Source organism: Nipponia nippon, unplaced genomic scaffold, assembly GCF_047370975.1.
Source record: "Nipponia nippon isolate SJK-2023a ecotype South Korea unplaced genomic scaffold, ASM4737097v1 scaffold_7, whole genome shotgun sequence".
Lineage (NCBI taxonomy): Eukaryota > Metazoa > Chordata > Aves > Pelecaniformes > Threskiornithidae > Nipponia > Nipponia nippon.
The window spans coordinates 40,259,216-40,286,905 of NW_028262391.1; the positions used below are offsets into that span (position 1 = coordinate 40,259,216).

The 27,690-nt window shown below is 46.7% G+C and overlaps 2 protein-coding genes across 3 annotated transcripts in view; one reads left to right on the plus strand and one right to left on the minus strand.

The window, feature by feature from the left end:
- On the plus strand, positions 1 to 22,036 carry VSTM2B (V-set and transmembrane domain containing 2B). 2 transcript variants are annotated; one of them, XM_087740061.1, is made up of 5 exons: positions 1 to 606; positions 1,289 to 1,473; positions 3,097 to 3,126; positions 4,181 to 4,574; positions 21,026 to 22,036. In XM_087740061.1, the coding sequence occupies exons 1-5, from the start codon at positions 534 to 536 to the stop codon at positions 21,112 to 21,114; spliced, it is 771 nt and encodes a 256-aa protein (XP_087596187.1). In that variant the 5' UTR covers positions 1 to 533; the 3' UTR covers positions 21,115 to 22,036. The 2 variants fall into 2 exon arrangements, with proteins under 2 accessions (XP_087596187.1, XP_087596188.1); XM_087740062.1 differs by having other exon boundaries at positions 1 to 410.
- Positions 17,585 to 27,690, minus strand: part of LOC148051027 (uncharacterized) — a 22,892-nt gene continuing 12,786 nt past the window's right edge. Inside the window, exons 7-10 of the mRNA XM_087740064.1 lie at positions 24,871 to 25,004; positions 22,699 to 22,921; positions 20,438 to 20,567; positions 17,585 to 20,189 (exon numbers count right to left, since the gene is read on the minus strand). Of these exons, the coding sequence (XP_087596190.1) occupies positions 22,791 to 22,921; positions 24,871 to 25,004 (265 nt within the window). The 3' untranslated portion in view covers positions 17,585 to 20,189; positions 20,438 to 20,567; positions 22,699 to 22,790. The remainder of the gene's footprint in view (positions 20,190 to 20,437; positions 20,568 to 22,698; positions 22,922 to 24,870; positions 25,005 to 27,690) is intronic.

Below are 27,690 nucleotides of genomic sequence, written 5' to 3' on the forward strand. Positions count from 1 at the left end.
TGCAGCTGCGGCCGGGGCCGCCGGTCGCCCGGGCGGGGAGAGGCGGGCTGGGACCCGCCGGCGCGCCTCCTCCGCGCAGGGGCAGAGCCCGGGCCGCCACGGGAACACGCCGGGCGCTGCCCAGGCGCAGGGAGAGGGGGCTCGTCCCTGCCGCCTCGCTGGACCCTCCTGCGAGCTCCGGGAGCGGGCTTGTCAGTGGGATGGGTCTCGGAGGGGAGCCCGGCGTCGCCTCCTCGCTTGCGGACAGCAGGAGCCCCCGTTCGGCGCAGGGCAGCTGAATCCCGCCCGCGGCGGAGCAGCAGAGAACCGGGACGAGGTTTATCGCTTCATTCCCAGGAACGTCGCTTCCACCTGCCAGCGAGTTTGAGCGGCCGGCTGTGGATTTTATACTTGCTTCCCCACAAACCAAGGTTAGTCGGGTGGCTTTGGCTTTTTGGGAAGGAGCCCTGACCCGGCCCCGCTGTGTGCGATGGATTGAGGCGTGCCCGGCTGCGCCCCCAGCCCGGCCCCCGCCCGCAGCCCACATAGATGCGATGGAAAGTCGGGGGCTCCTCTGCACCCTCTGTTACCTGATGTTCAACGCACCTCTGCTGTTCATCGTCACCGGTGAGTAGGAAACTTCTGCCTCTCCCCGCGGTGAGCCGCCGCTCCGGACACAACTTGCTGGCGGGAGGCAGCGGGGGCTGCGGTGCGGGCACGGCGGGGCTCGCCGCCCCGTCCGCGGCTGAGCTGTCGCCGCTTCGCTCCCGCCGGCAGGCGCTCCAAGCCCCGTCCTCGCCGCCGCTTTTTCCTGTGGAGGAGTTGATGGCTGGGGGCAGGGAGCGCTGCCCGGGGGGGCTTTTCCCAGAACAAGGTGGCTCTGTTGCGGCCGCAGCTGCCGGCAGCGCGGGCTCGGCGCGGCGCGCAGCGGGGCAGGCCGGGCGCGCAGCCCGGGACGGTCCCCGCGCCGGATCGGGGGGGCCGGGGGGCAGTGGGACACTGGTGCCCCTGTGTCCGGCCGAGGGCTTTCTGGGGAGGAGGAGGGGGGGTTAAGATGCTCTTCAAACTTCCCCTTGCCGCTGGAGCCGCGGCCCCCGGCTGCGGGGTGGCGGGGACCGGCTCGGCCCTGCCCCGGGTGTGCGGTCTGGATGCTCCGCTTATCCCGCGGTCACCCGACTACAGCAAACCCGCGTCGCGGTCAGCGCCTGGCCCTTGAACTGAAACAGCTCACGTTATGCTGAAAAAGACTGATCTCGTCTTTTAATCTCTGCCGTTAACCAGCCCTTGTAACTCTATCTTCCCCTCCCAGCTACCTTTACTGAAGTTCCCAAAGATGTGACTGTTAGGGAGGGAGACGATATTGAGATGCCTTGTGCTTTTCGAGCCAGCGGATCCACCTCTTACTCCTTGGAAATCCAGTGGTGGTACCTTAAAGAACCAGCCAGAGAACTTGCACACGAATTAGCCATCAGTGTCCCCGGCAGCAGGAGCAAGGTAATACAGTGCTATGGAGATGTATCTATTCATCGAGTGCAACATGCTCAGAGGGCGATCAAAATAAACACAGCAGTCTCAGAGAGGAGCGCGCTTCCTCTACCCCGTGCCAGCGAGCGGTCAGAAGCACCGGCGTCCCAGAGCCCTCCCTGGGATGGAGGAGGACAGGGCATGCACCGTTGGGGACTTCACCTCGGGAAAAAATGTCAGTACTTCAAGGATTGTAAATAGAAAATGATAAATGTCCTGCTGCAAAATCGGCAATGAGGACCCAAGAGAGGCAGTCAAAAATAGCTGTAGTATGAAGTGGGGACAAGCAAAAACCAGTGCCTCTGTGGGCTGAGCTAGGAATCATTGTAAAAGGTGGGAGAGCTCGTAATCGTTGTAAAAGGTTTGCTCCTGACAGAGCAGATAAAGGCATGAGGGATACACCTCTCTGTTGGTATGTTGAGTACATAGCAATCTGCATGTACAAATGCGCACAGTTTCTTGGGGTGCACATACACACCTGTGTCCATATCTGGAGCTCAGCAAGACATTTTCACACAGTCGGATGTAGTAATTAAAATGCATGAAGCAGAGTTAAATATTGCGTGTCCTTTCCCCTCCCCCAGCAAGCTGCCTGGCGTGACGGTAGGCTCTAATCTAAATTTTTCAGCTGCATTTCCCCAACATAAGCCAGTTCATTCTGCAGCCTCCCGCCAGTGCAAGACACCTTGCCTGTGCCAAACGGGGCTGTACAAGGAGTGGGGTAAAGCAGGATTTCCAGGCCGTGTTGCCCCGCTGCGTGGGGCACGTCGTTCTCTCCAGCCCCCCGGCCCCTGTGCCAGCAGGGTGCCCCGCGGCAGCCTCCGTGCCTGTGCCAGCTCCCCTCTCTGTGGCATGCTTGTTTTCCTGCAGAGCTCAAATAGAGATGCAAAGCATATAGACGCTGAGCTAATGCGATGCCGCCTAGCTGGGGAAAGTGTAAGTCAGTTGTCAGACAGGGAAATAAATCGCTTGGATTTAAATGTCTTCTTTAACCTTATATAAAAACCGTGAGTTGCTTTTACAATAAATGATGACAGGGCATGCCTGGAGAATGATGACCGTCTCCCTGGGAGGTGCATCAGTGAGATGTGAGGCATCACTTAGGTTCACAGTAGTTGGCTGGAGCCAAAAAAAATAACCAAGTACAAAACCTGCTGAGCGATACCTGCTCCCAGGATGTGTCAGGACCGAAGCTCTGCCCTGAGCAGTGCGGGATCCAGCCTGCCCGAGCGCTTCACCGCTGTGCTAATGCTGCTGGTAAAGCATCTTCCCCAGCGTTTGTCAGTGACTGCGAGCAGCACAGCATGCAACAAGCATTTCTTTGGCTGCTGTTCGCACCCTTGGTGGAGGCAGCGCTTCTGTGGGCACCGCAGGAGCTTTACCAGAACAGTCCCCCCAGCTGAGCACTGGTTTGCTGCCTTCCCCATCGCCCGGGCAACTCCCCCCACCCCAGCCACCCACGGGCTGGGTGAATGGCAAGCGGAGAAAGTTGCATCTGTCCGTGTCCTGGCCTTGCACTGGGGTGGGAAGATCAGCATCTTGTTGATGTGCTGGCAGAGCTGACTCTCATCCCCCTTTTTTCTGTTCTTTTAGGTAACAAATAAGGATGCGACCAAAATCAGCGTAAGTGGAGCTCGAGCTGGGTGGCGCGCGCCCCTCCTGCCGCACACACGGGGTTCACTGCTTGCCCCCCTCCTTCCCCGACACGCGAATGCAGCTGGTCTCGCCGGCGGCCCCGCTCCTGCGGCGCGGCGGGAGCGTGGCACGTTTCCCCTCCTCGGTGTCTCGCGGCTCGGTCGAAACGTTACCATCTGTTGCTGGTTTCGCAGTCACGTCTCGTTCCTCGCAAATCGGGAGGAGGTGACGCTTGCCGTACAGCCCTTCCTTAGCCACGGCTGAAAAGGACTGTGGGCCAGATCAGGAGAGAAGTTTGCTTTTTCCCCTGCCCTCTGCAAACCCCAGTCGCCTGCGGCGACCCCCTCTGTCCCCGCCCTGCAGGAAACGAGCCCCTCTCCCCTGGATGCGGGCCCGGGCTCGCCCCTGCCCCGGCGAGGCGGCGCTGGAGCACGCCGGCCTCTCTCCGCGGTGCCGAGGCGCGGCCGGAGCCTTCCCCTCCCGCCGCAGCGGCGGAGCGCGGCCGCAGCGGGACCGCGGGGCGCCGCCTCGGTCTCGGCTGGGTGCGCTGCGCCCGGCGGGGCTCGGCCCCCGGCAGCAGGCGCGGGGCGGAGACCCCCGGGGTGCTGGGCTTTCCCCAGGGGCCGCGTTCGGGGCGGTTCGTGCGGGCTGGGGGCTGCCCGGCACCGGGACGGCTGCGGGGCTCCGTGCGGGGCTGGGCAGGGGGAGAGGGGGACCCCCCAGGCGGGGGGCGGGCAGAGCGCTAGCGGCGAGGGGGGCGTGGGGGTGGCGGGGAGCAGGGGCTAGTTCCGGGTGGGGCTTGGGACCCCGAAGTGGGGCTTTAACAGCGAGGTGCTGGGCCGAGATGTCCGGTGCACTCGGTTTGGGGGGAATTAGCCCGGGTTCGGTGGTCTTGACAGCAGAAGATCCGTACCTGGGGCGAGGGCGAGCCCTGCCGGGGCTGCGCCGAGGCGGGCAGGGTCGCTGCTGGGGAAGGGACGGGGGAGGCGGCGGGGCCGGCGGCCGCTGCTGAGGCGGCGCCCGGCGGTGCGCTCTCTTGCAGACGGTCCGCGTCCAGGGCAACGACATCTCGCACCGGCTGCGGCTCTCGGGCGTGCGGCGGCAGGACGAGGGCGTCTACGAGTGCCGCGTGGCGGACTACAGCGACGACGAGACGCAGGAGCACAAGGCCCAGGCGCTGCTGCGCGTCCTCTCCCGCTTCGCGCCGCCCGACGTGCAGGCGGCCGAGGCGGTCTCGCACATCCAGAGCGGCGCGGCGCCGCGCCGCCACGGCCCCGCCGCCCGGCCCACGCCGCCGCCGGTCCCCGGCAAGCGCCCGCCGCCGCCGCCGCCCCCGGCCGAAGGGGGGGCCGCCACCGCCTCGGCGGCCGCCGCCGCCTCCTCGGCCTCGCCGCCGCCCGGGCAGGCCGCCATCCTCCGCCAGCAGCACGGGTCAGGTAGGGCGCGGGGGCGCGGCGGGGGGCGGCCCTCTCCCCTGCCCGGCCGGGGCTCCCCGGGTCCCGCTACTCGGCTTAGGGTCGGGCCCCGCGACCCCCCGCTGGCACGGGCGGGGCTGTCGCTGCGATGCTAAAGCTAAATAACTGCACCCAAGTCCGTAAGTACTTCAGTTACAGTACTTAAACGTATTTAAATTATCCGAAAGCCGGGGCCCGTGCACGGTGCCCTGCCTTGTCAGAAGTTAGCACGGAGGCCTGGGGGGACGGGTCTGAGAGCAGGGCTGGGACCTGCTGCCTTTCGGTAGGTGCTATAGGAGGCCCCACTTACAGAGTCGCCCTTGCAGCTTTTCAGACGAGGCGTTTTAAACAGGAGCTGCAGTCTCAAGTGAGCGAAATGCCATGGCTGTTCTGCAGAGAATTTACATCAGCGAGCGGTTACAGGGGCTGGTCGCCTTGGGCAGGCGCAGGGCCCATGCGGAGCAGGGTGCAGTTTCTGAAGGGAAATGTTAATTGCTGTGTAATGAGCTCCATGTTTGAATTATTGGTAGGATAAGAATTGGAGATACTACATTCTACAATGGTTTGCAAATGTAACCGTTGTGCTAATACTGATTGTCTATCAGTTAATACTGTATTAAGTTATTAATGCCACATTACCATATTACGGCTAGTTGGAGAAGGCTGTTGTAAGCCTTTATTTACGCTAATGACAGCAAAGTCTGGAACAAAGAACACAGTCTTAAATCTGCATTGCAAAGGTGTTTCAAGCTTCAAAGGTGTGGTGCTGCTCTGGCTGGGCTTTAGCTCCCCTTTCAGCCACTGTCACTTAGCTGATGTTGAACAAATGTCCCTGCCAAGTTGTCTGTGGAAGAAGGGAAACAATTTTGTGCCACTGACTGTGCAGGGAAAGCCCCGAGCTCCCTTCTCTGCTGAGTCTCTTCTGATGCAGATTCATAATCCTCATGCAGGAATGTTCACACTTCTTCCTGATACCTGTTCACACTCTCAGGGCAAACGGTTGCAGGTTTTGGGTCCCAGTAATGGAAATCGGTTGTATACGGGTCACCGTGAACTGCTGGTGCTTTACAAGTGCTGTTTTACCTGGCTACTCCTTTTCTGCTGTTTTCTTAATAATTTAGTTTTTCTCATGTAGAAATATGTGTGAAAACTAGGTTTTACTCCTTGTCATTCCTAAGACTAAGTTGGCTGTTCATTGGTGTCCAGTGGAAGACAAAGTGGTAATTCTTCAGGTCTAATTACAGGTGCCTGTGGACGTACAAAAAAGTTCAGTTTTTGCTTTTGCTGCATTCTCTGACCATAAGAAATTAAACTGAACACTGTAATGCTCATAATCTGTTGTTTTACTGTTGGAAAGATCTGCTTTCCTCTTAGGAGCCCAGGGCTGGTGGTTGTTTTTGTGTTTCCTCTTTCCACTCCCCCACAGTGAGAATTCTTGCAATTTTTTCCATGCTGACAATAGAAGTTAGGTTTAGGATTTGCAGCACTGTGCGCCCTGCCTACTGAACCCAGAGCTTATGTGGTGCCTCTGAACTAAAAGCAGGATGATAGAAGTGCAATGGGCTCAGTTCCACCTCAACAGATGGATGTGAGTGTGTGCCGCCAAGAGAGCATGTCACATATGTCTGTTAGGGCACGACCCCCTGCCCAGATCATCTAAACTCCTGTCTGTCCTGATTTTTTACATGTCTGTGGTTTGGGGATGTGGCACTGCTGCATCATTTCTAGGCTAGATTAAATTCTGAAAATACACTATAAGCATTGTGGCCAGCAGTGGAGATAACGGAATGATTTAAATCAGTGAAAAAGGTAGTGGAATATAGAAAAATATTTTGTGGGGATCTCCAGATGGAGACTGATGCTCAGAGGGCTACAAAACAGGCTGAACCCAAATTTGCTGCCGTGACATCCTCTCCTGTGCAGGCTGCTATCTGTGAACAGTGCCACTCCGTGGCAGTTCCCGTGCCGGGAGAAAGCTGAAGTCAGGGTAGAGAGCACAGGACTCCTGTTCTTGTTCGTGATGCTGGCTTAATAAGGTATAAACCAGAAACTGCTTTTGTCTCCATATGAGGGAGGCAACTAATTTTGTATTTTGATACGGTCCTGTGTAAAAATAACATCTTTTTACTCTCCTTGAATCAAGACCCCCTGAATAACAGGTTTCTACTTGGTTTATTGTAATTTCTATACCTGTGGTAGTTTGGAGCTGCCTGTAATTACTTATCAATAAAGCATAAGCTACAGCATGGCTCAGGAGATTAGCAGCTGAAAGACTTGGCCATCAAAGTTCCCGATTCAGGTGCCTTCTGGACCAGAACTGTCTGAGGCTTGTTACCACGAGATGTCTCTTTGGTTGCTTTTGTGAAGCAGATTGCTGGTTGCCTTCCCAGTCCTCATCACCAGTATATTTTAGAAAGACTGTCTGGGCCAGGCACTTTGTTTGAAGCAGAGAGAGACAGCTTCGTGTAGAGGCAAGAAATGGATTTATCTCCCCTAGACATGAAGTGTTGCTCCCTACACAGAATAAAGGCTTGTGGATAAAATACTAACGTGGAAGTCAGTGTGATGAGGACCTGCAGGGGTATCACCTGGTTTTGTGAGGAAATCGAAGACTCGGGTCTCCAGTGCTGTCACTCAGGTTGGATAAGCTCTAAACTTCCTTCAAAATGTCTTAAAAGAAAATTACATCCTTGAGCTTCAGAGTTTCCCATTTGTATGTTAAAGTGGTGCTCTTTAGAGCTGTTTTAGGTACAGTAATTATTTTTTCTCTGTAAAGAATGCAGTCTCTTTATAGGAAACACTTTTTTTTCTCTATTTTTACTTCTGGAAACTAGAAGCCCTGTTTTGAGTCCACCCCCTCAAGGCAGTGTCGTAGCTGGTTTTCCACACAGTAGGGCCATCAAATCAAACTAAATCTTTGTTCAGGTTGTGTAAGACTGCAGGACCTAACCCTGTGTTGCTGTATGAATTATATATATGCATAGTAGCATAATACATATGCTTCATTATCCTATTTTGAGCTCTGTTACACACATACAGATAAGTACTTGCGCCAAATCTCTGTGTAACAATTGCATCATCTAATACATTTACTCTCAAAAGTCTTTAGCATTTGCAAGTCTTTTCATTGTACACGGGGATATTTCCTCTGTATAAAAGCAGAAATGCGCTCAAACAATGGATTTGCTGTCAGTGATTAAGAAACACCCTCATTTAATACACTGGAGAGCTTGGCCTGAAAGCTGATGGCATGGCACTAGCCACAGAGTCCTGCATGAATTGGGTTCTAATCCTATTTTCCTTGTAACAGAAATCTTCCCAATATGTTCAGTGTAGTAAGATAGGGCCTCTATGTGCTTGTATTCCAATAAATGTGATTATAGATCAAATGCTGCTTTTAGATGTGCCTGCAGGGCTCTTCTTGACTTCAGTTGGAGTCCCAGTCATGCACTGTGGAAAAATGTGATTCTTTACATCTTCTAGTTGAACTGAAACGTGAACTTATTAGAATAGATGTGTCTGTTACTGAGATTATCTAAAGAGCACAGAGTCTCATCTGACAAACTGGGTATAAATAGAAAATCCATAGTTTTGGGCATGTCATCTGGAATTGTAGTTGGTAGAAATTTGTGATCAGCATTATAATATATAAGGGAATAGATCCAATGTAACAGAAAAATTGCCCAATATGCCAGAAATATTACCTACTCAAACAGAATTTTTTCTGTAATGTTTACACTAGCATATGCGGCACTGGTGAGGCCGCACCTTGAGTACTGTGTTCAGTTTTGGGCCCCTCACTACAGGAAGGACATGGAGGTGCTGGAGCGTGTCCAGAGAAGGGCAACAAAGTTGGTGAAGGGTCTAGAGCACAAGTCTTTCGCATCGAGCTGCGCCAGGGGAAGTTTAGGTTGGCTATTAGGAAAAACTTCTTCACCGAAAGGGTAGTCAGGCATTGGACCAGGCTGCCCAGGGAAGCGGTTGAGTCTCCCTCCCTGGAGGTATTTAAAAGAAGGGTAGACGTGGTGCTTGAGGACATGGTTTAGTGGTGGACTTGGCAGTGCTAGGTTAATGGTTGGACTCGATGATCTTCAGGGTCTTTTCCAACCTTAACGATTCTATGATTCTATGATATAAAAACTTAGTGCTGTGGTCTCATGAGAGTCAAAAAGATTACTGCTTGTCTGCCGGTAAGGTATACTGAAGTGGAAACTGAGAACATGTTACTTAGGCTGCAAAGAGGCAAAGATCTGCTGCTAAGAGCATTGGTTTCAATACTATCGGAGAAGGAGTTGCTGTCCATATGGTTCTAAATGAAAATAATATTTAGCTTTCAGTTTAAGTAATACTTACAGGCAAATGGAATCTTTTGTTGTAGGAGAAAAATCAGGGTGAGCAAGTGAAAGAGTGCATCTAGTGTTAACGTGTTTGGAAGCGTTCCTAGTTTTTACTGGGTGAGTAGTGGAGATATAGGAGCATCACTGAGCAAGATGCGCAGTGTCTCTGTCCCAGAGAGTTTGTAGTCCAAATGGATGAGACGGACAAATGGCAGAGAGAGCAATGGCCAACTTTGGTGAGTGTGGCAGCTGTGAAATTAAATATGAAAACTTAATTTCAGATCTTTTAAGTCCAGTGCCTTAGTCATGAGACTAACTTTGTCATCTGATAGGTGAAGTAATAAACAAGGATCTTCATACTGACCTTCTGGGAGGCGAGTTGGCTGTATTATATCCTGCCAAACGGTTTCCAAAATGAGTGTCTGTGTATTGGCTTGGGAGCAATTTTTAGTTTAACTTCTGAGCAGAATGTAGATCAGACATTGCAGCTTCCAAATTCCCTTTTATTTGTTTGATCTCTAGCCTCAAAGCTCTGAAGTGAAAGCTCTAAATAAAATAAACAAAGATGGGAGTGTGAAACAAGAAACTGTGCTTCATTATGCTTAGAGGGCTCTAGGAAGGACACGGAGAGACTCCTGCGTTATGCAGAGATGAAGCGTTCACAGCAAGGAAGAAAATAAGTCTTCACTTCACGCCTATCCCCCTCTCCCCCCCCAAAGCCTTTTATGTCTGAGGTAGAAGGAAGTCTGCTTGTGGGCTACACGGCCTGACATAATGAAGCACTAGGTCCCAGTTCTGCAGCCTCTGTGCGTGTGCAGCTTCCAGTGATGCTCCTAAGAGCAGTACACGCACAAAGTCAAGCTGTGGCAACCTACCTTGAGGCAGGAGACCATGTGGGAGAGCGTTGTATCTCCATTGTGCACTGGGAAGCAACAGGTATTTTTTTGCAGCTTAGAGACAGGAAAGTACATGAACACACTGTCTTCTTGAGTGTAATGAGCTGTGGTTGGTTAGAGGGCTTCTCTTTGGAGGGGCTGTGGTTGAGTTTGGATTAACTTTGGGTAAGGGTTTGGGTCTAGGGCTCTCCTGGCTTTGTCAGAATTTGAATGACTGCATGCTAGTTTGAGAAGCAGCCCGTGGAGCTCCTTTGTCTTTGGTAGATGAACATTACACAACATAGCAAGAAAGGAATGTCTCTCTAGGTTGCTGTTCAGCTTAGGCTCCCTGCCTTTCCGACTCAGTAGTGTCTGGGTCTGCTTCACTCCCCCGGTGCTTTTTATGAGACCATATATGAGCTCACATTCTGTTGTTATTTGTAGTTAAATGCAACCTGGGTCACATCACATTTTCCTTCACATTAAATAAAGTAGCAAGACAGAGGCCATAACTGCATTATCAGACTGACCTCCTAAATGTCACTGGATAATAAACATGCAAAAAGAATTCTCATTAAATACACATCACTAGCACTTTAATATCTAGGCAAATTAGACTGCTTTGGGGACAAGTGAGGTCAAATATCTTCTTTTGTGTGTGTGTAATGTGGATTAATTCTCGAACTGGACAAAAGCACGAACTGCAGTACTGTGTCACCTCATTACCTAGGGCAGAAACAAGCTGTGCCAGGGTGTTTTTGTACTGTGGAAATGCAATTTATTTAAGTAACCTCCTTTCAGCGGATCTTGCTTGTTCCCCGGAGGACAGACAAAACTGTACTAACCTATTCTACTAAAGCCTGTGCAGTGTCCTTGAAGAAATCTGAATATTATTTGAACTTCTTTAATATCTTCAAGTTACAGATGAAAAAATGTTTAAAAAAAAAAATTACTGACACAATGGAAGAGGTATTCCAAGTCTTTCTAATGAATGTGGAAGCTGTACCTAATGTTGGTCTAGATTTCTAGAAGAGATTGATTCATTAGTGAGTGAAAATTTGTATGGGGGAAGGCTGAGTGCTCCCATGTGTCTTTTTGCATGAACAAACAGCATTTTGGGCAGGAATATACATAGACTGCTAGTTCTTTATATATGGTTTCAGTAGATACTTTGCAAAATGGAGTCTTAGCTTGCAGTGCCAGCTAACTTTGTATCTTTTACAAGAGGCAGATAATGGTAATGCATTCCCCACTTCTGCTCTACTGATGCAGCTTTACTGATGTACGAAGTAACACTTGCACTGTGTTGTGGATTATATAAGTCCCTAATACCTTAAGTAGTATACTTAGAAGTCATAGCAGAATGAAATGTCAAGATAATCTTACCGGCACTAGTTTTGAGAAGGATATTAATAGTGGTGGTCTGTAGTTGGAAAGCAAACATAAGGTAGGATCTGCCAGGAACTGAATCTTTCAGTAGTCCTGTGAAGAAGGTGTTTCTTCTTTACATAGCAGAGCCTGACAGGACCGTGCTGCTAATGAAAAGGGTTTGTTTTTGTTTTTGATTTAGCTTTGCTAAAGCAGTGAGACTGCTGGCAGGTTCAGTATTGCTGTTTACTATGTGTTTTTTAAAATTAGATAATAGCAGAGCAGTCCCATATGTCAATAATAAACAGTTCAAGTAGGTTTGTATTGGAAAAAATGGGGTTGTCAGTAGAATGGTATTATTTGTCACAACAGCGGTTAACAACCGAGTATTTTATATTGCTAGGCTGTTATCAGTTGGGAGGCAATTTTATTAGCTGGGAAGAAGAGCAGTTTGGCAGAGCAGCAGCTGTGCTCTGTGGAGAAGGCAGCGTGATCGCAGCGCGCAGATCGCTGTGCCACGGCTGGAGAAGGGAGCTGCGCTAACGAAGCTTACGCAGGATGTCAGGTAGTTGCCATAATATCTGGTCTTAGGCTCATTTGCGTGGTTGTGGTTAGGAAGCAGAGCATCCTTGTTGTGTATGCTAGGAGCGGCTGCTAACTTCGAACTGAGGCAGAGCACGGTTAGTGAGTCCTCTAATGGACATAGTCTTCTATGTCTGTGGTTTTATTGGTCATGTGTAAAATTCACCGAACTGGTATAATTAGAATTACTCTGCTACTGTATCAATTTTTAAATCGGCTTTCTAATCTCTAATCACTCTCACACCAGGGAGCTGGGGATTTCACATGTAAAGAGAGCACTGAGGAATATCCCATGTCCACAGTTTTTCCAAATGACCCCTTGCTGGTTTATTCTGTAAAGCTTGGCCTCCCTTAGATCTAGGGCATGGCAAGGTCTTGAGTTAGCTAATATCTAGCAAATATCAATCATTAGAAAGGTTTGGAGGGTCTGTGTATTTGTGAGTCACTCCCAAAATGTCGCTTTGTAGTAAAAAGGTGATCCCTTCTTGATGTACATCACAGGCTCTGCTTTTTTTCAGGCACGTGCTCTCAATACAGCCCTTTTCCTTGTATCATCATGTATTCTGCTAATGCACTTAGCTCTATTCTTTAAGTATGGACAGGATAGGGTTATTTTAAAAAAAAAATCCTTAGATAATCTGCACTCGGATCTGCTTAACTTCAGTAGTTCTGACTGGAGTGGTAATTACAGCTACATTGGCAGCTTGCTCCTAATCCTGATCAAGTCAAAAATACTCTAAAAGACAGCGAACTTGAAACTACAGTGCCTTGTTCTTTACTTCTGGGTTGCAAATACTTACAGCTTCTATCAATTACAGAATGTGAAATCTGTGGTTCCATCCAGTGTGACTTTTATTGCAAGTCTTTTCCTAAAGCATCGACTTATGGAATTGTGTGACCATATCTAGCTTGCTTGCTTTTTGCAACGTGGCTTTTTAGTCCTCCTGCTTATAATGAAAAACTTGAGAATATGGCCCAGAGTCACTTCAAAGATCAGTAACTGAAACCGTGGTACCAGTATTCTTCATTGCCGCGTGATTTGGGTAGTTTGAGTTGTGCTTTTTGCTATTTGTGTGTATCAATATGCTGTGGACGTGCTCACATAGTAGTACTGAAGAAGGACGTGTAGGGCTGGATGCTTACTACCACTAATGTAGTTAGTTATTTTTCTGTGTGTTCAAAATTCATTTTCTACCACATCACATCACAAAGAATTTTGTATTTCTCATTATTCAAGTGTCAGGGAGTGAATTAATGGTGCTTGGTTTTTTTAAGTTAGTTTTAGATCGTTTAGATAGTTTAGAAATGCAGAAAACACTGGAAATGAAACAAACCCATAGTTGCATGTTTTGGGTCTCTCTAATAAGATATTTGGTGAGGAGAGATCATCTCACAGATGCCAAAGCAGAAATCTGCTTATGGCAACATACTACAAAGTAGAGACCAGCTGCAGGTCTCAAAAGAGGAAAGTTACTGGCTTATTTAAATACAGACCAATATAAAATATATGTAAGCTGTATAATCTATATAGAATGAATGACTCTTTTTAGGTATTCAGGATACGTTTCTATTCTACGTTGACACTGTCTATAGCAGTGTTTCCTTTCAGAGCTTGTTATAAATTAGTTTTGGTGTTTTCTTGAAGCATGTGCTGGTGTTGTCTTGAAGTTTTTCCTTAATTTCTCCAAGAGTGGATATTTGGAGTGGTTGGGCAGTTCATTTGGCTGTCTGCAGCGTAGGACAGATCCCAAAAGCAGCCCCTCAAGGGCCCAGCTCCATCTGAATCGGCTCAGCTGCTGCTCTGTGGGGCTTTTGGGGGCCACCACCTTCTCTCAATACAGCCGTTCTCAGAGTCAAACGTAGCATTTGGAAGAAGCGGAGTGAGGCTTTCAGTGAGACTGCTGCCTGCTCTGTACATCTTTGGCTGCTGCAGAAGGGAAGTGGGGGTATTGAGGGAAAACGTACCAACTGTTCCCTGTACTGTGTGTCCCTACTTCTTGTAACTTTAGTGGGAGATGAGCTTTTACCAGCCTATTGACAATGAAACTGCATATTTTTCTGGTAACCTAAAAAGTAGAAATACTTTTGAAAAAGGTAGAAGTATTTCTTGCTCTCTACCCAGTACACACTGCCATACATTCATCAAATCCACTAGTTTAACTACCCCTCTTTCTGTTTGTTAGTAGCTGTGTTTAATACAAAAATGTCTTGCCACGCAGACCTGCAGCAACTGTCGAACTGGATCAGATCAGTTGTCCATCTAATCCTGTAGCTTATGTCTAATAATGTCCGTACGATCTAGGAGAAAAGGGGAAGAGCCTCCACAGAGGATAATTGAGCACTTGACTGATCTGTGTACCATATGCATGTTTGGAAGGGATTGTCAGTCCTAATATTTTGAGAACAATTTGGCCTTAATGAGTCTCAGTTGAAGTGAGCTCTAATGTGATCAGAAATCCACCTCCATAATTGCAAGTGCCTTAAGAAACATATACCCACCTCCTCTACCAATTCCTGCATCTGTCCTGTCCCCCCGGCACTCACACAGATTGGCCTCCAGCAAAGCACTGCAGCACTTCAGAAAATCGACACCGCAGAAAGCATCTTTTTCTTTTCTTAGGTTCGTTTCAGAACCCAACTTTTCTTTCTGCATCATTTCCTTGCATGACTACACCTCCCCCTCCTTGCCATCCAGTTTCTTTGTTTTCTAATCTGTCCATGACTATATGATGTACATGACCCATTTTTCATAGAATATGCTGAAACAGGGGCTTCATGGTATTCAAGGGTGGTTAGCCATGTTGCGGTTTTCTTAAACTGGGGGGTTAAGCATGTTGGCTGAAATGCTCAGGGAGCTAGAAGATGCTGCTTCTCAAGCAAACAAGGTTCTGCCGGTCTCCTTCACAGTGCTGTCACGCCTCTCAATGTGCTGCAATTCCGATGCCTTCCTGCTACCTGTGCTGTGGTTTACCACTAGAGCACCAAAGTCTTTTGTCCTAGCTGGGCTCTTTCAGATGTGTCACATCAAGAACAATCAAAATTAAGAACCAGGCTGCTACAAAGAATTGGATTTTTCTCAAATACACATAATTATTTTTCGAGCTATGCTGGAAATTTGCATTGTGCTGCCCTGTATGCAGCCTCTGTAGAGTTACCAAGCCTATTCTATTATTATTTATTAGCCTATTACCAAGTTATTCTACCTCACCTCTGTGTTCAGTCACATGAGGTCAGCCCAGCATGTAAATAGATACAGGTATGGGCAAGCCAAACATGGTCATTTCAGGAGTGCTAAATACTCCAAATGCAAATGGAATCTTATTTGAAATACTAAAACCTGTTGAGAGTCCAAAATTAGGATAGGATTGGCTTTCAGTTACCCTTGTTATATGGTATTGGCAATTCACTTTTAAATATAGGCCTGAACATAGCAGTGGATATCTTAAGAGAGAAGGTAGACAAACAGCGAACCTCAGGTGTAATTGAGAAGACCTAAAATGATGACACAGTTTTACAAAACCCTGGCCAGTAAAACTGGCTTCATTTTCCTGGAGAGTTTGAGGCTATGGTGTGGATAAGGAAAGTGAAATGTGGGCATTTTCAAGAAGAAGCGTGTGGAGGGCAATGCTGATTGATAGTTTCACCCAGCCGTGTGAGAAGATTTACTTTTGACCTTAAAAATCTTGATGGTATGGATGAAGGAAGAAAGCAGGATCACTAGCTTATACCTGCATGGTTGTGTAGAAATAAATACATGTGCTGACTTCTACAAGGCATTGTTTTTGAGATAAGTTATGGAAAGCTGTTCCAAAATTCATCGAATCATAAATAAAAATGTGTAGCGGGTAGAAAACTAATTTTGTCATCGTGCCTCCTAGGCAGGTTCAGTGGTGAGCAGATCCCATGCAGTTCCTTATAATGTGGGAAGTCACCATGGCCAAAAGCAGCAACACCAACAGGCAGGTCAGGAGCTGTTTCTGGTTGTGCCTAGGCACGGTGATCCACAGCCAGCTGAAAGCCAGGAGCAACGGGCACCCCTTAGTTTAGTATCTTTGCAGAGATTTCCATAGTACACATGCTTCTTTTAACAAGAGCACCTCACATTACATGCAGTGCTCTAGGGTTTAGCTGGGAGAGTGTGCTCAAGTTGGCGCAGGCGCTGGATACACTTCTGCACACCATCCTGGAGAATTGGCGCTCGGTGAGGAGTAGGAAGGTGAAGGCACCAGTTACAAGTCTTTAAAAAAACCCCGACAGCAAAAACGCAGTGTGTGGATTGTGCTGTAAGTATTTAAGATTGGAAGAAGGATATATGCAGCTTATAAGATCATGTCTCAGGCTGTGGAGTAATTCTAATGTGGTGTAGCTTATTATCTCTTCAGTTCAGTAAGTGTATAGTGACTTTAGTAATGGTGTCTTTTTAATTAAAAACTTCTAAGAAGCTCTCAGATCTGAAGTTTGGTAAATTCCCTTCAATTCAGTGGAAGGGCTCCAAACGTATGTCAGTGAGAGAGAATTTGTTTTATCTAGGAGGTTATTGCCTGTAATGATCCTTGACCAACAACCCATATAAAACCCTATTTTTTCCATAGATACAAGATAGTAGGAGCAGTTTCTCCAAGAATATGTCTCAAGCACAGGCTAAAGTTTCTGGATGGAGAGAATAAATCAATCTATACGGTCAGTTTGATCCCTCACCTCTTAATGAAATGCCAGGTTTGAGAGTTTTAATTGAACATTGTTCTGTAAGGAAACAGTCTGAGGCTAACAGGTCACCGCATAAAAGCCACTACAGAGAAATGTCCTGAGATGCTGCCAAGAGGGGGTCCCAGCTCCATTGTGAACAGGCAGTCAAATTTTGGTGTTATCTCACCTTTAAAGGAAAATAGACTACTGATGTCTTTCAGCTTTTTATTATATGGGCCACCGCATTTTACCACCACCTCAGAAAGAAACATCAAGGGACTTTTCAGATTCTTTCTAGGAGGGAAAATAGGAAACTGCTGGAAACTGTGGGTTTTGGCCATTGGTTAAATATAGTTTGTAAAAGAATCATCCCATTTTTTCCGTGTGTCACAAGTCAGTTGGTTAATTAATGATTGTTTTCAATTGGATGAACTGTTTTAAGTCAAACTTTGATGAATGCTGGCACAACACAAATTATTAAATCAAAAACTACAGTAAAACATTATTATGCTGTAAATCGAAAAGAAGGATGAGTGACGCCAGAGAGCAATTCACCATATGTGAACAGAACAATTTGTTATTGTTCTGCTTAGTGGTAAACTCTCCCTTTAAGCCATGTGCATATAAATAATTTAAAAGCAAAATTGTAAATCTATGTTCTGATAAATAAGCTTACAATAACAAAACATCTAATGAATATTCAAAATATAAATTAAATGTTTTCTTGTAAGTGTCTGTAGTTTGTAAGTAACTGTGTACGCTTGATTTCAAGTCTCTGGATAGAAACTCCCTGTTCTCAAATCTGGGTCGATTGCATGTCCAGCTCCTAATGGTCAAGCCCACATTCTGTTTGTTTACATCTGCAAATGTAGCAATCTATTAAATAAAAGTCAAGACTTCCACTACTGCAGTAAAAGCAGAATTGAGGACACTAAGTCCAGCTTATTTGTAGACAATACTAGCTATAATGAAAAAGGTTCGGGTTAACTAACCAGGGCGAAGTTACTGGAAATTATATGTCCAGTCTGTTTATGTTCAGAGGGAGGAGGATTCTGAAGGTCTGTGTATCTGCTTCTACTGCCTGAAGTCCTGGAGCAGAATAACACTGAATCAGTATGAAAAAAGGAAGCTTGTATGTGGTATGCAGTAAGAAGAATTGCTTTCCATTTTTTTTTTAAAATATATTTTATTTAACTGCTGTTAACAGACTCTGAACTCACGTTCTGCTGTCAAATTAAGAAGATGGAGAATATAGGTTAAAAACAACACAATTTCTACAAGAGGAAAAGACAAAAAATTTGGACTGCTGCATTAATTCACAGTCCTGCATTGGGATTTAAACTAAAAGTAGTACATAAAGGTAAAAGTGGCATAGGAATGATTTTGGTAAGCAGGCACACAGCTACTGCATGGAGTTGGGACAAATACTGCTTTCCATTCAGAACAGGAACAATCCTAACCTGGCGTCTTTCGCAGCCCTTCAGTATGATGGTTGTAAGAGCACTTGAGCTACAAGAGCCCATTTCCCCAGGTTGAGCTCCTCAGCGTTTCCAGGGGGATCCCCCCTTACAAAAGCACAGCTTTCTTTTCGAGTAACTGGCAGCATCTCCTCAAACTCGAGTCCTGTTCATTGAAAGAACAAGTTCAGCCCTGGAAGGGAAAAACGAGTTCTCACTACCCTCAGGTTTGAGCATAACAAACGCCCAAGGCCAGACCTTCACTGCAGTGGTGGGCAGGTGTGGAACTGGCACAAATTTGGCACCTGCGAGCTGCGTGCAGCTGCCTGGAGTGTGGGCTGCTGCCTGGCTGCCCTTGCCATCCCCAGGCACAGGGGACAGCAACAGCGCATGGGGACCTTCCCCGGCTGGCGTTCTTGCAGCTGTGCAATGTCCCAGAAGTGAGAAGAGCCATCTGACAGCTTGGAAATGGGGATGTGCTGACTGGCAGTATGGGTCCGTTGTGCCAGTGAATTTGTGAATAAGCAGTCTGTCTTCAGATGCCACATAGCATGTCAGGCTCAGAGGCGGACAGAAAATGGGGATTTACCTTCAGCCTTCCCAGTCAGCAACCTGTTTTCTCTTGCTGGTGTAGGTAGATTTGTTGTTAGGGTTCCTCCTTGTGAAAACTGTAGGGTATAATATATTTGTGAATTGACTGTATATTTTTAAGGGAAGAGTGGGACCTGCTGGAGGAGGGAGGTCCCTGAGGCTGGGGAATGGCTGTCCCAGCCCTATTTGTTCCCAGGCTGCCAGAGAGGCTGGGAAGGCCGGCAGCATTGGCATCAGCACAGGCAGGGCTCCCACTGCCCTCGCCCTCTCGGCGCAGGAAGGGGATTGCATATCCTGCCTGCAGGTCTCCAGGGCAGACCCTCCTTGCACCTCGGCTCTGCAGGGCTGGTTCCTGGGGCAGGGAAGGCAAGTCCGAGCTTGTGAGCTCCTGCCTTGCTCCCCCAGAGCAGCAAGAACGTTTGGGCTGCTGGTTGTCTGTCCCATGTGCTGGCCAGGACCCTGAGCTTTAGCAGCTGTTGTGTACTTCCCTGCACACACTTCTAGCGTCTTTTTGCAAGAATTTAACGAGTTACTCCTTTAGTTGCCTGAGTTACTTGTGTTTGTCAATGATTTTCAGCTTTAAACAGAAGAATCCTATATTCATCTTAATGCCTTGCTGTTGCTACTTAGGCAGTCTTCAGGCATGTGTTTGTGCATGCAAGGATTTAATTAAAACCTTAATAACTAAATAATCTCCATACAGTCTAGGCATCTATGAGATAGCACTATGGGGACATATCTTGAGTTCCTCAATTGCACACCACATTACTATGAACTATTTTTTGATATTGGATGATAATACTCTAGCTTTGCTGGTGAGGTATATATAGATTACGAGGCAGCCTGAACAGCAAGCCCAGGAGCAGCGCTTTACTCAGGGACTGTTCAAGGTATTTCCTTTGATCATGCCACAGCTGAGAGACTCGCATCTCCTAGAGACGAAGACTAAAGTATTCCCATTAGGGTGCCTGAAGTGAGTTTCCTAAATAGAAGTGGCCTGATTCCTTTTTTCAGAGATACTGAACACAAAAAACTTTTTTCTAAAGCTTTCACGCTTTGCAAAGTGGCTCTGACAGTCACTTTTCTGGGTGGCTGTCCGTACTTTGGGCACTGATTGCTCCTGTATGTAGGGTGTCCAGCACTGGTAAAGCCTCTCCCTGGGTGCCTCTGCACTCCAGCTGCAGGGCAAAGCTTGGCTTTTGCATTCACCCCTGTGGAAATGCCCCGCGGCCATGTGAGACAGCAGTCGCGGGTGTGCAGCCCTGTATTGTCAGGTGACGGTGTTGGTGACAACTGCACACACTCGTGTACGTCATGGCTTTGGAAAGGCGTCACCCATTGGCACTTGGGACCCAAAGAGCTGCTGCTGCTGACCAGTCCAGCCTCGTTTGCGTGGGCTCAGTGGGGGCTCGGGCAGTGAAAGGCAGCGATCTCTTCTCCTGCAGCACTACCATAGGCTGCCCCATGACAGCAGAACTTCTCCATAGGAAGGGGCTATTCTGGCCCTTGCCCGGCAGCAGAGCAGTGACCTGTTTCAGAGACGGGGGCAGCCCCAGCACCCCATGCCGTGCCTGCGTGTCCTGCTCTCCTGGAGGAGCGTGGTCAACAGACCTCGGCCCCACGGCTCGGCCCTCCCACACAAGGGAGAGGGGCCGGACCACAGTGGCACACAGTAAATTCCTCTCTTTTTGGCGCAGGTAACTAGAAAATAAAAAAAAAAAAAAGAGCAAGTATCTTAGAGTAAATGGATACAAGGCAGGGACAGCCTTGTTAGCTGCAGTATGGACATGGCCGCCACTTCTCACTGTGAGCAACGGCATCGGTGTCTGCCCCTGCCAGGGGAGAGCTGCATCCTCCCTCTGCAGCCGTAAGGTCGCAGGCAGCTGCTTTCCTGCGATGGCACGTACATAACTACCCCTGCAGCCCTGTGTCTCGCCGCATAAGCTTACCTCATAGAAGCGGGAGCGATCTTGGCCTCCCTGGGTCTGGAAGAAGTGACTGTAACAGATGTGTTCCACATCTGACCTCTGTTTTTCTATAGCTCCTGTGCACATTTTTAATTTAGAATTCTGCTCTTTCCTATAAAAGGTAAAGAAGATGTCAAGGTCTTGCTGTTCCTATTCCAAATGAAATGGGTTCATGTCCTGTTAATCAAGGAGTACAGCTGCAGCATTTGTCATTTCCCTTTAAAGTAATGGGTGGTTGATACCTGTCATTTCTCAAGAAACTATATACCAGATTAAGGTGTATTTATAGAAATCTCAATTGCTGGTAACTTGGCTGAAGCCAAGTTTAGGCATACCATTAGTAATGCATAATGAAATGACCTAAGTGGAGTTAGATTTGGGAGGGGGAAGAGAAAGCTATTTGAGTTGGATAGCTTGAGGATGCTGTTTTACTATTAAAATTAAGCTTCTGACCTCTGGCTCTGAAGTGATAAAAATAAATCTTCCTATATTTCTCTTCTGCATTTAATCTTCTATATTGGAAAAGATAAAGAATAAAATCTCCTTCTCTCCCTTGTCTCTCTCTTCTAGGTACAGGACCTATTTATGCTACCGACCCACTCCTATATATGTTCCTGTTAATACTGCATAAGCTTGTACATTTATTAGTAAACCACTGACGGACTACTTCCTCCACTCCTTCTCAGCCAAACAAAAAGGAACCTATTTAAAAACAGAACAAACCCCTGACAAAAAAATACCTACAGTTTTAAAGATGGACAGAAAGAGACTGAAAGAAGCATGATAAGTTCTACGTGGGGGGAAAAATGTATTTTTGGGGATGCCACAGAAAATAAACCACATAGAATAATGCATCTAGTTTCCAGACTCTATGGTGTAAAGCCCTGCTCTGTGCATGGCACTTACGATTTCTCTATTTTAATGTAATATTTTTTTCTTTTCTAAACCTTTCCTCTGACTCTTCATTTTGCACGAACTGTTGAGCAGTTATCTTTATGACAATATGTAAAGATGTTGGGTCAAAGCCCTTCCTAAGAAAGGAAATATTTTTAGTAGATTATTGTGTTTAGGTTTTTTGGATTTCCTTTTTCTTTTTTAATTAAATTATTTCTTTTGGAGACATTTTAATTAAAAAGGTACATCTTACCATAATTAATATTCACTGTCAATAATATTTATTTTTAAATGAAGATTGGAAACAAGGTAAGACATTTGTTTATAAACTGTATTGTATATTGCTGAATAACAGTTGAATAAAAAGATTTTGAAATAAAGTTTTTACAGATGTGTGTGCCTTTCCCTGTGTCCTGAAGCTCCCTGAGAAGGCTTCATGGCTGTGTCTGCTCCATACCTTGTCACAGCACAGAGAATGGAGGAAAGGTGCATCACAAACAAAATAAAATTGAAATCAGTTATTTATTACACAGCCCCGTGTATGCCAAATCCCACAGCGCAATGTGCTGACAGCCAGTCACAAGCTACAGCTGCGTTGCCCTGTGGTGACACCCGTTACCTCTGCGCAGTTAATGCAAGATGTAGTCAGATGGACAGTGTGACAGTGCGGAGCATTCAAGGTAAGTTGCTTAGGTTTTCTCCAGGCCTCTTCAAAAAAAGATAATCAACCAGTGGAAAATAAAAATAAAAATTAATCAACCTGGAATGTTGTATTCTCCAGAACTGGTTCCAATATATGTTTAAAATATATTCAGATTTTTAAAATTACATAATTGTGTCACTTGTCTTAACAAGCGAGCTTTCCTTTAATGAAGCAAAAGGCTTTTTTACAGTAAACAGAGAAGTTACTTCTCTGTTTCAAAATGCTTGGTTTTTAAGCGAGATAATAGGATGACTTGGTAAAGAAACACGACCTTCTTTAGCTGAATTTAGTGAAGTCCTTTGAAATTTCCTGTGTCTGACTGTGATTCTTATCCTTTCATTTGCATAGCATTTTAGAAAGGACCTTAATTGTGGAAATGGTGGAAATGCCAGCAGGACTCTGTCGGCAGAAGCTGTGGAGCAAAAGCAGGACGTGCCGTTGCCTCACCTCGTACCTGAGTCCTCTTCTAGAAGGAGGGTAGGAAGGGATTTTCAGTTCCTCAGATGGTCAGAATTTACTTTTCCTAGGACTGCCAGTAATAGCGAGGGATTTGTGCCACTCACAGCTCACTAGGTGTGAGACCAAAACACATCCGTCTTTCATACGTTGTGATAATAAAAGCCCTCTTGTACTCGGGCAAACTCACCATGGGGATCCAACGGTGATAAAATCTTTCTAAGAATGTTCATCCCTTTAATGCCAGCTGTAGTATCCTGTGGATTGGGGAATAATCCATAATCATCCCACAAAAAGCACAACTGCTTGGGGGATGTGGTTGTTGCAAGCCTGGAAGTGCATCAGAGCGTGAGACACTGAAGAGCACGGTCCTTGGCTTCCATATGTGCACGGGAGGGCGAGTCTTTTATAACCTGAAAGGAAAAGACAGGTGGAAGAAAAGGTCTGAATGTCGGACCATGCCTAAATTAATACCGGCATTCGTGTCTGGGAACTTGTTCAAGGACAATTCAATGCAGAGAGACGTGTGGAGTCTGTAATGTCACGAGAGCTCTAATCCTTCGAGTAACGGCTGGTCGTGAAAGTGAAACCGCCTGGGTTTGAACTGTGGGTCCTCTGGTGAGCTTATCATTACAGCTGCTTTTTCTCAAGGGCAGCGAATATTTCTCAGTGATTCATCTTCCTTCTAAGGGAGAGAACCAAAACAAATTTTTCCACAAGAGGAAGAAGAAAATCTGCCTAAATTTATCTAAATAAATAGATGATGCTTGAAGCAGTGGACCACGTCTATCTAGGAGTAGTTACGCTTCTATTTCAACTTCAGCTATACCTCAGCATGGTCTCTTAGTAAATAGATCATCTGCTTTGCTCTGATGCTTTTGTTTCATCACTTATGGAGTACATTATGTCTTGAATTGCATCCTGTGTGGTCTGCAGAAAACATGGGAAGAAATACATCATCCTGCATTCGTCCTTCCCTTTGTATTGCAGCCTGTTTCCTGCGCAGGAACGTGGCAGCAACTGGAAGTTTCATGTGCAGTGGCAGGAGTAGAATTATCAAGGTCTTTTAATCACATTAAAGGTAAAAAAATATTAAATCTGCAACTAAAAATAACTTTTTTTATCCTTTCTGAGATCAGAATTAAGTGTGCCGCAGTAGGAATAGCAATGCTTATATTCCAATTCACTATAAAACCTCAGAACTACTAAACAATAACCTGAGGATTTGATGATAAATCTCTTCTAACAAAAGCAATAGGCATCTTTTCTTTCCAGTGAAGACCTGCACACATGCAGAGATAACTCATTCCCCGCACACAGGATAACTTCAACAAGGGAGCAGATTGCCACGATAACCTGGCTCTACCTTTACCTTTGCTATATTTCTGCCTTCAAAACCATGCAGAGTGAGTCCACCAGGTTTTGGGGCCTTGGTTTCCACATTCAGGCCAGCTTGTTTGCAAAACAAAACGTTTGGCCTGGTATTTGCATAGTGCAGGGGAAATAACTGGCTAAAGAGGAGGCTGCACCTTTCGGTACCGTATTTAGTCTTTAAAAAGCACTTAAAGGAATGAGAAATATTTTGGTGGAAAAATGTAAGGAATTTGGAGCCTTATTGCTCGTGTGTTGTGGGCTTTTGCCAAAACACCTGTCCTTTGAAAGTGCTCTTTCTTCTGAAAAGGGCAACTGCCTCGCTTCTGCTGATGGTGCGTACAAAGGGCAAAGTGAGGTTTTGCTGTACTCGTAATGAGCAGAGGCTAGTGGCAAATCTTGCTCTTTCATAAATCTCAGCATTACTCGTGGTGTCTGCTGTCAGAATTGATTAGGAATAAGTGCTTGGACTGCAGAGCCACGGACAGGCGGCCTGTCTCCTGCAGTGTCATGCAGAGCCGGGCAGAAAGTCCTCCAGCACCAGCGGTGGAGTAGGTGCGTCCTCGGGCAGCCGGGGGACAGCCCTTTGTCCCTGCACTGGGGCACAGCACAGTCAGCGGCTTCTCCTTGCAAAGCCAGCAAGCAGCCGAGCTGGGAAGCATGAGTGATGGCTGTTAGGGGCCAGAGCTGAGTCATCTATAATATAATCACAAGGAAACACACATTTTTCCTGAGAGAAAATCAATAGAACTTTGCACTTTTCCTTGTAATATTTCCAGTCTGCGCCATCAGCCATAGTTTGCTCATAGTTATACTGCTGTAAATTCACTGCGAGTTAATGGATTTCTACAAAAATGAATGGATTTACAACAGTGTAAGAGAGCTGATGCTAGAGCCATGCACATGTAAAAATACATGGAACAAAAGTAGTTTCATAGCACACAGGCGACCTTCAGAGTACCAAGACCTAGCAAGTAAAAAGCAAAATTACCTAGTTCCTGGTATGCTCCTCTTCTGGCAAAACTCTCAAGGAAAATAAAGCATGCAGTCCTGAAATCATCGCTGTGTGTGGCAAGAGGGCCAGAGACCCACCGAAGGGACAACAGGCGAGCGAGCAGATTCACGCTGTGATGGAGAATGCAGAAGACTGTCTGAACATGTCATTTTTCATTTCCTGCATAAACCATTTTGGAGCCCTGTCTCACTTAGAATTAGTAAGTAAGTAAATAATGTGCTCCCAAACTTGCGTGTCAAAACTAGGTTGGTTAATGTATGAGCTGCCTCTGTTGCATTTGTTACTACACAGTAAATTTCATGCTTAGCCAGAGGCTGGCAAAGTTCATTTATTCATTATCCCCAAACTTCAGGCAGTTATTATTCAAACTCCCCTAGTACATCTATTTAATAAGAAGAGAACAGAAAATTGATGGGATCAAAAATGTTAAAGTCTTAATTAATGCTTTTAGCAAAGACTGATGGGGGGGGGTGGAATATTAATTTGTAGTGAGTGTGCTGTCTGGTTTTGCTGGGAGCAGGGAGGGCTCTCCTAGCCCCGCCAAGGGAGCTCGGCCCCGGCAGCCTGGTGAGCTGCTGGCCCGCGGGGACACCACCTGTGTCACCCCGGGGGCTCTCTGCCACCAGGTAAGGGAAAACCAGTGCTACAAGCTGAGGGAGAGTGCTAAAATACCAACATAGGCAAATTACTGCTGAGAGTGTTTAGATGGTAAAACATTCACTTACAGCATAAAAAATATGTGGGATTTATTTTTCTTCTTCACTGTTTTTGGGCTTTTGTGGCGTTTCTGTCCCCCGGCAGCCTTGTAGCACTGCAGATCACTGAGCTGCAGTGCAGGGGGCTGCGGGGTGGTCGAGGGCTCCGCTCTGTGGCGAGATGCCCCGAGGCAGAGCCCAGGGCTGCGTGCATGCACAGGACAGGTTCGGGTTTTGTTGACACGGAGGCAGTTACAGTTATTCCATAGGAAAATTAACTGCCCTAAAACAAAGGGAGCGAGACGAAGGCTGGAAGAATCGCAGCAAGGCAGGAGGGCGGCCGTGAGGGATTCCTGCATCACCCTGTCCTGCCCCAGAGCAGCAGCAGCGCCCGTTCTCTGGGCACGGCGGTGTGGCTGGACAGGGGATGGGGAAGAGGAAGGGCGGGGGGCTCTGGTGCTGTGTCCAGGCCATGTTTCTAAAACCCAGCAATCTCTGCTGACTAAAAGATGGATATTACTATAAATGGAGCAAGCTGGGGAAAATACGTGGTTCAGATCTGCATCAATGACAATCCAAAATACAGCACTGAACAAGATGGCTTTTTTAGGCATCCGTACTAATGTCAATAATAGATTGAAATCTCCTGTTTTTCCTCTGGTGACTGCCAGCCTTTTAATTATAGCAATTACAGACATTCCAAGCAAATCAGTTACATTAAGAGTCGAATTGAAGAGGACTGTTTTGTAGAGTTAGTTAATGGATTTCCCTATTTGTTGTCTATAGATGTGGTTTCCTGTTATTGTTAAAATGTTTCTTAAATCTCATATGGAAAATCATCTGTAGTTTAATACAAATTAAATGACCAAGGTCTTGATAAATAACTCAAAAAATGCTTACAGTTCCATTGAGGATTATACTTTTCCAATAGGACATTTTTGGAATTTACTCTGGGGAAGATGGGAAAGGGAGCGTTAAGTTATTTTTTTTCTATTCCATGACCAGATCTGTCAAAAACTTTAATTCATCTCTGTGTTAATACCCTTGAAATAGGAAGCAACAAGTAAGACTTTGGGAGCATTATGCAGGATGAAAAAACAGATGACCACATAAAATACGCTCTTATTTTTGGATATTCTTGTCATTTTCCTTGAAAATCTGAAGTCATCGATTTTTTTAACAAACTAGAATAGGAATTCTTCATTACTAAATGTTTTTCAGGCTTGTAAGTTGCTCTGACAATCCAGTGAGTAGCATGACTCATTTTGGGTTTCAGGGTGATCTACATAGTATCTAGGCAGGTGTTGATATTTAGGCCATCAGTCAAAGTCAGCTGTTCTGGCAAAAAATTAGTAGGATACTTCTGATTTCCAAGTGCTGTGGTTTTTATAATAGTTTTTCATTTAATTTTTCTTAACAGAGTGCTTCTGTATTCACAGTCTATGGTAAACATGAGATTTAGCTCTAAATTCCCACGGCAGAGCCTCTTTTTAATGTATATGCTATAATTTATTTACTTACTCTTCTGGACCGTTGTATTTCAGTGCTTCCAGAGTTGTCAGAGTTGATCCAAGTGACTGATACCTGTCAGTATGTCATTAATCAACTGTCCTTGCAGTTTTAAAAATGTGTCACCGGCCCCACACAGAAAGCTGCTGTGCTGTTAGGATGGGTACGAGGAAGGTCAGTGTCAGGACTCTGACACCCCCTCCTGATTTGCCTCATCCTTCCCTCCCAAGAAGAGCAACATGGTGGGTTGCTGTGACCTAGACACGAGCAGCTTGGCCAAACGTTAGCGAAGGGTCCGATAACTAAATTACCTCTTGGGACATGTGCCCTCTCATGGCATCAGGCAGCCCTAGGCCGGGGAATAGTCAGTGCTCCGAGACGTGCACTCAGAGAATCAGTCCTTTGGGGCCTACAGAGCATCACCAACGTGGTGAGGGCTCCTTATTTTTCTTTCTCTGCTTTCTGGGATCTCCTCCAAAGCACTGAAAGCAGGACGGCCAGGGCTATATTGCCCAGCTCCCAGAGCCGTGGCCAGTGCAGCTCAGGAAACCTGTTGCCCAGCATCCCAGTGCCTGGCTCAGCCTCGCGTACT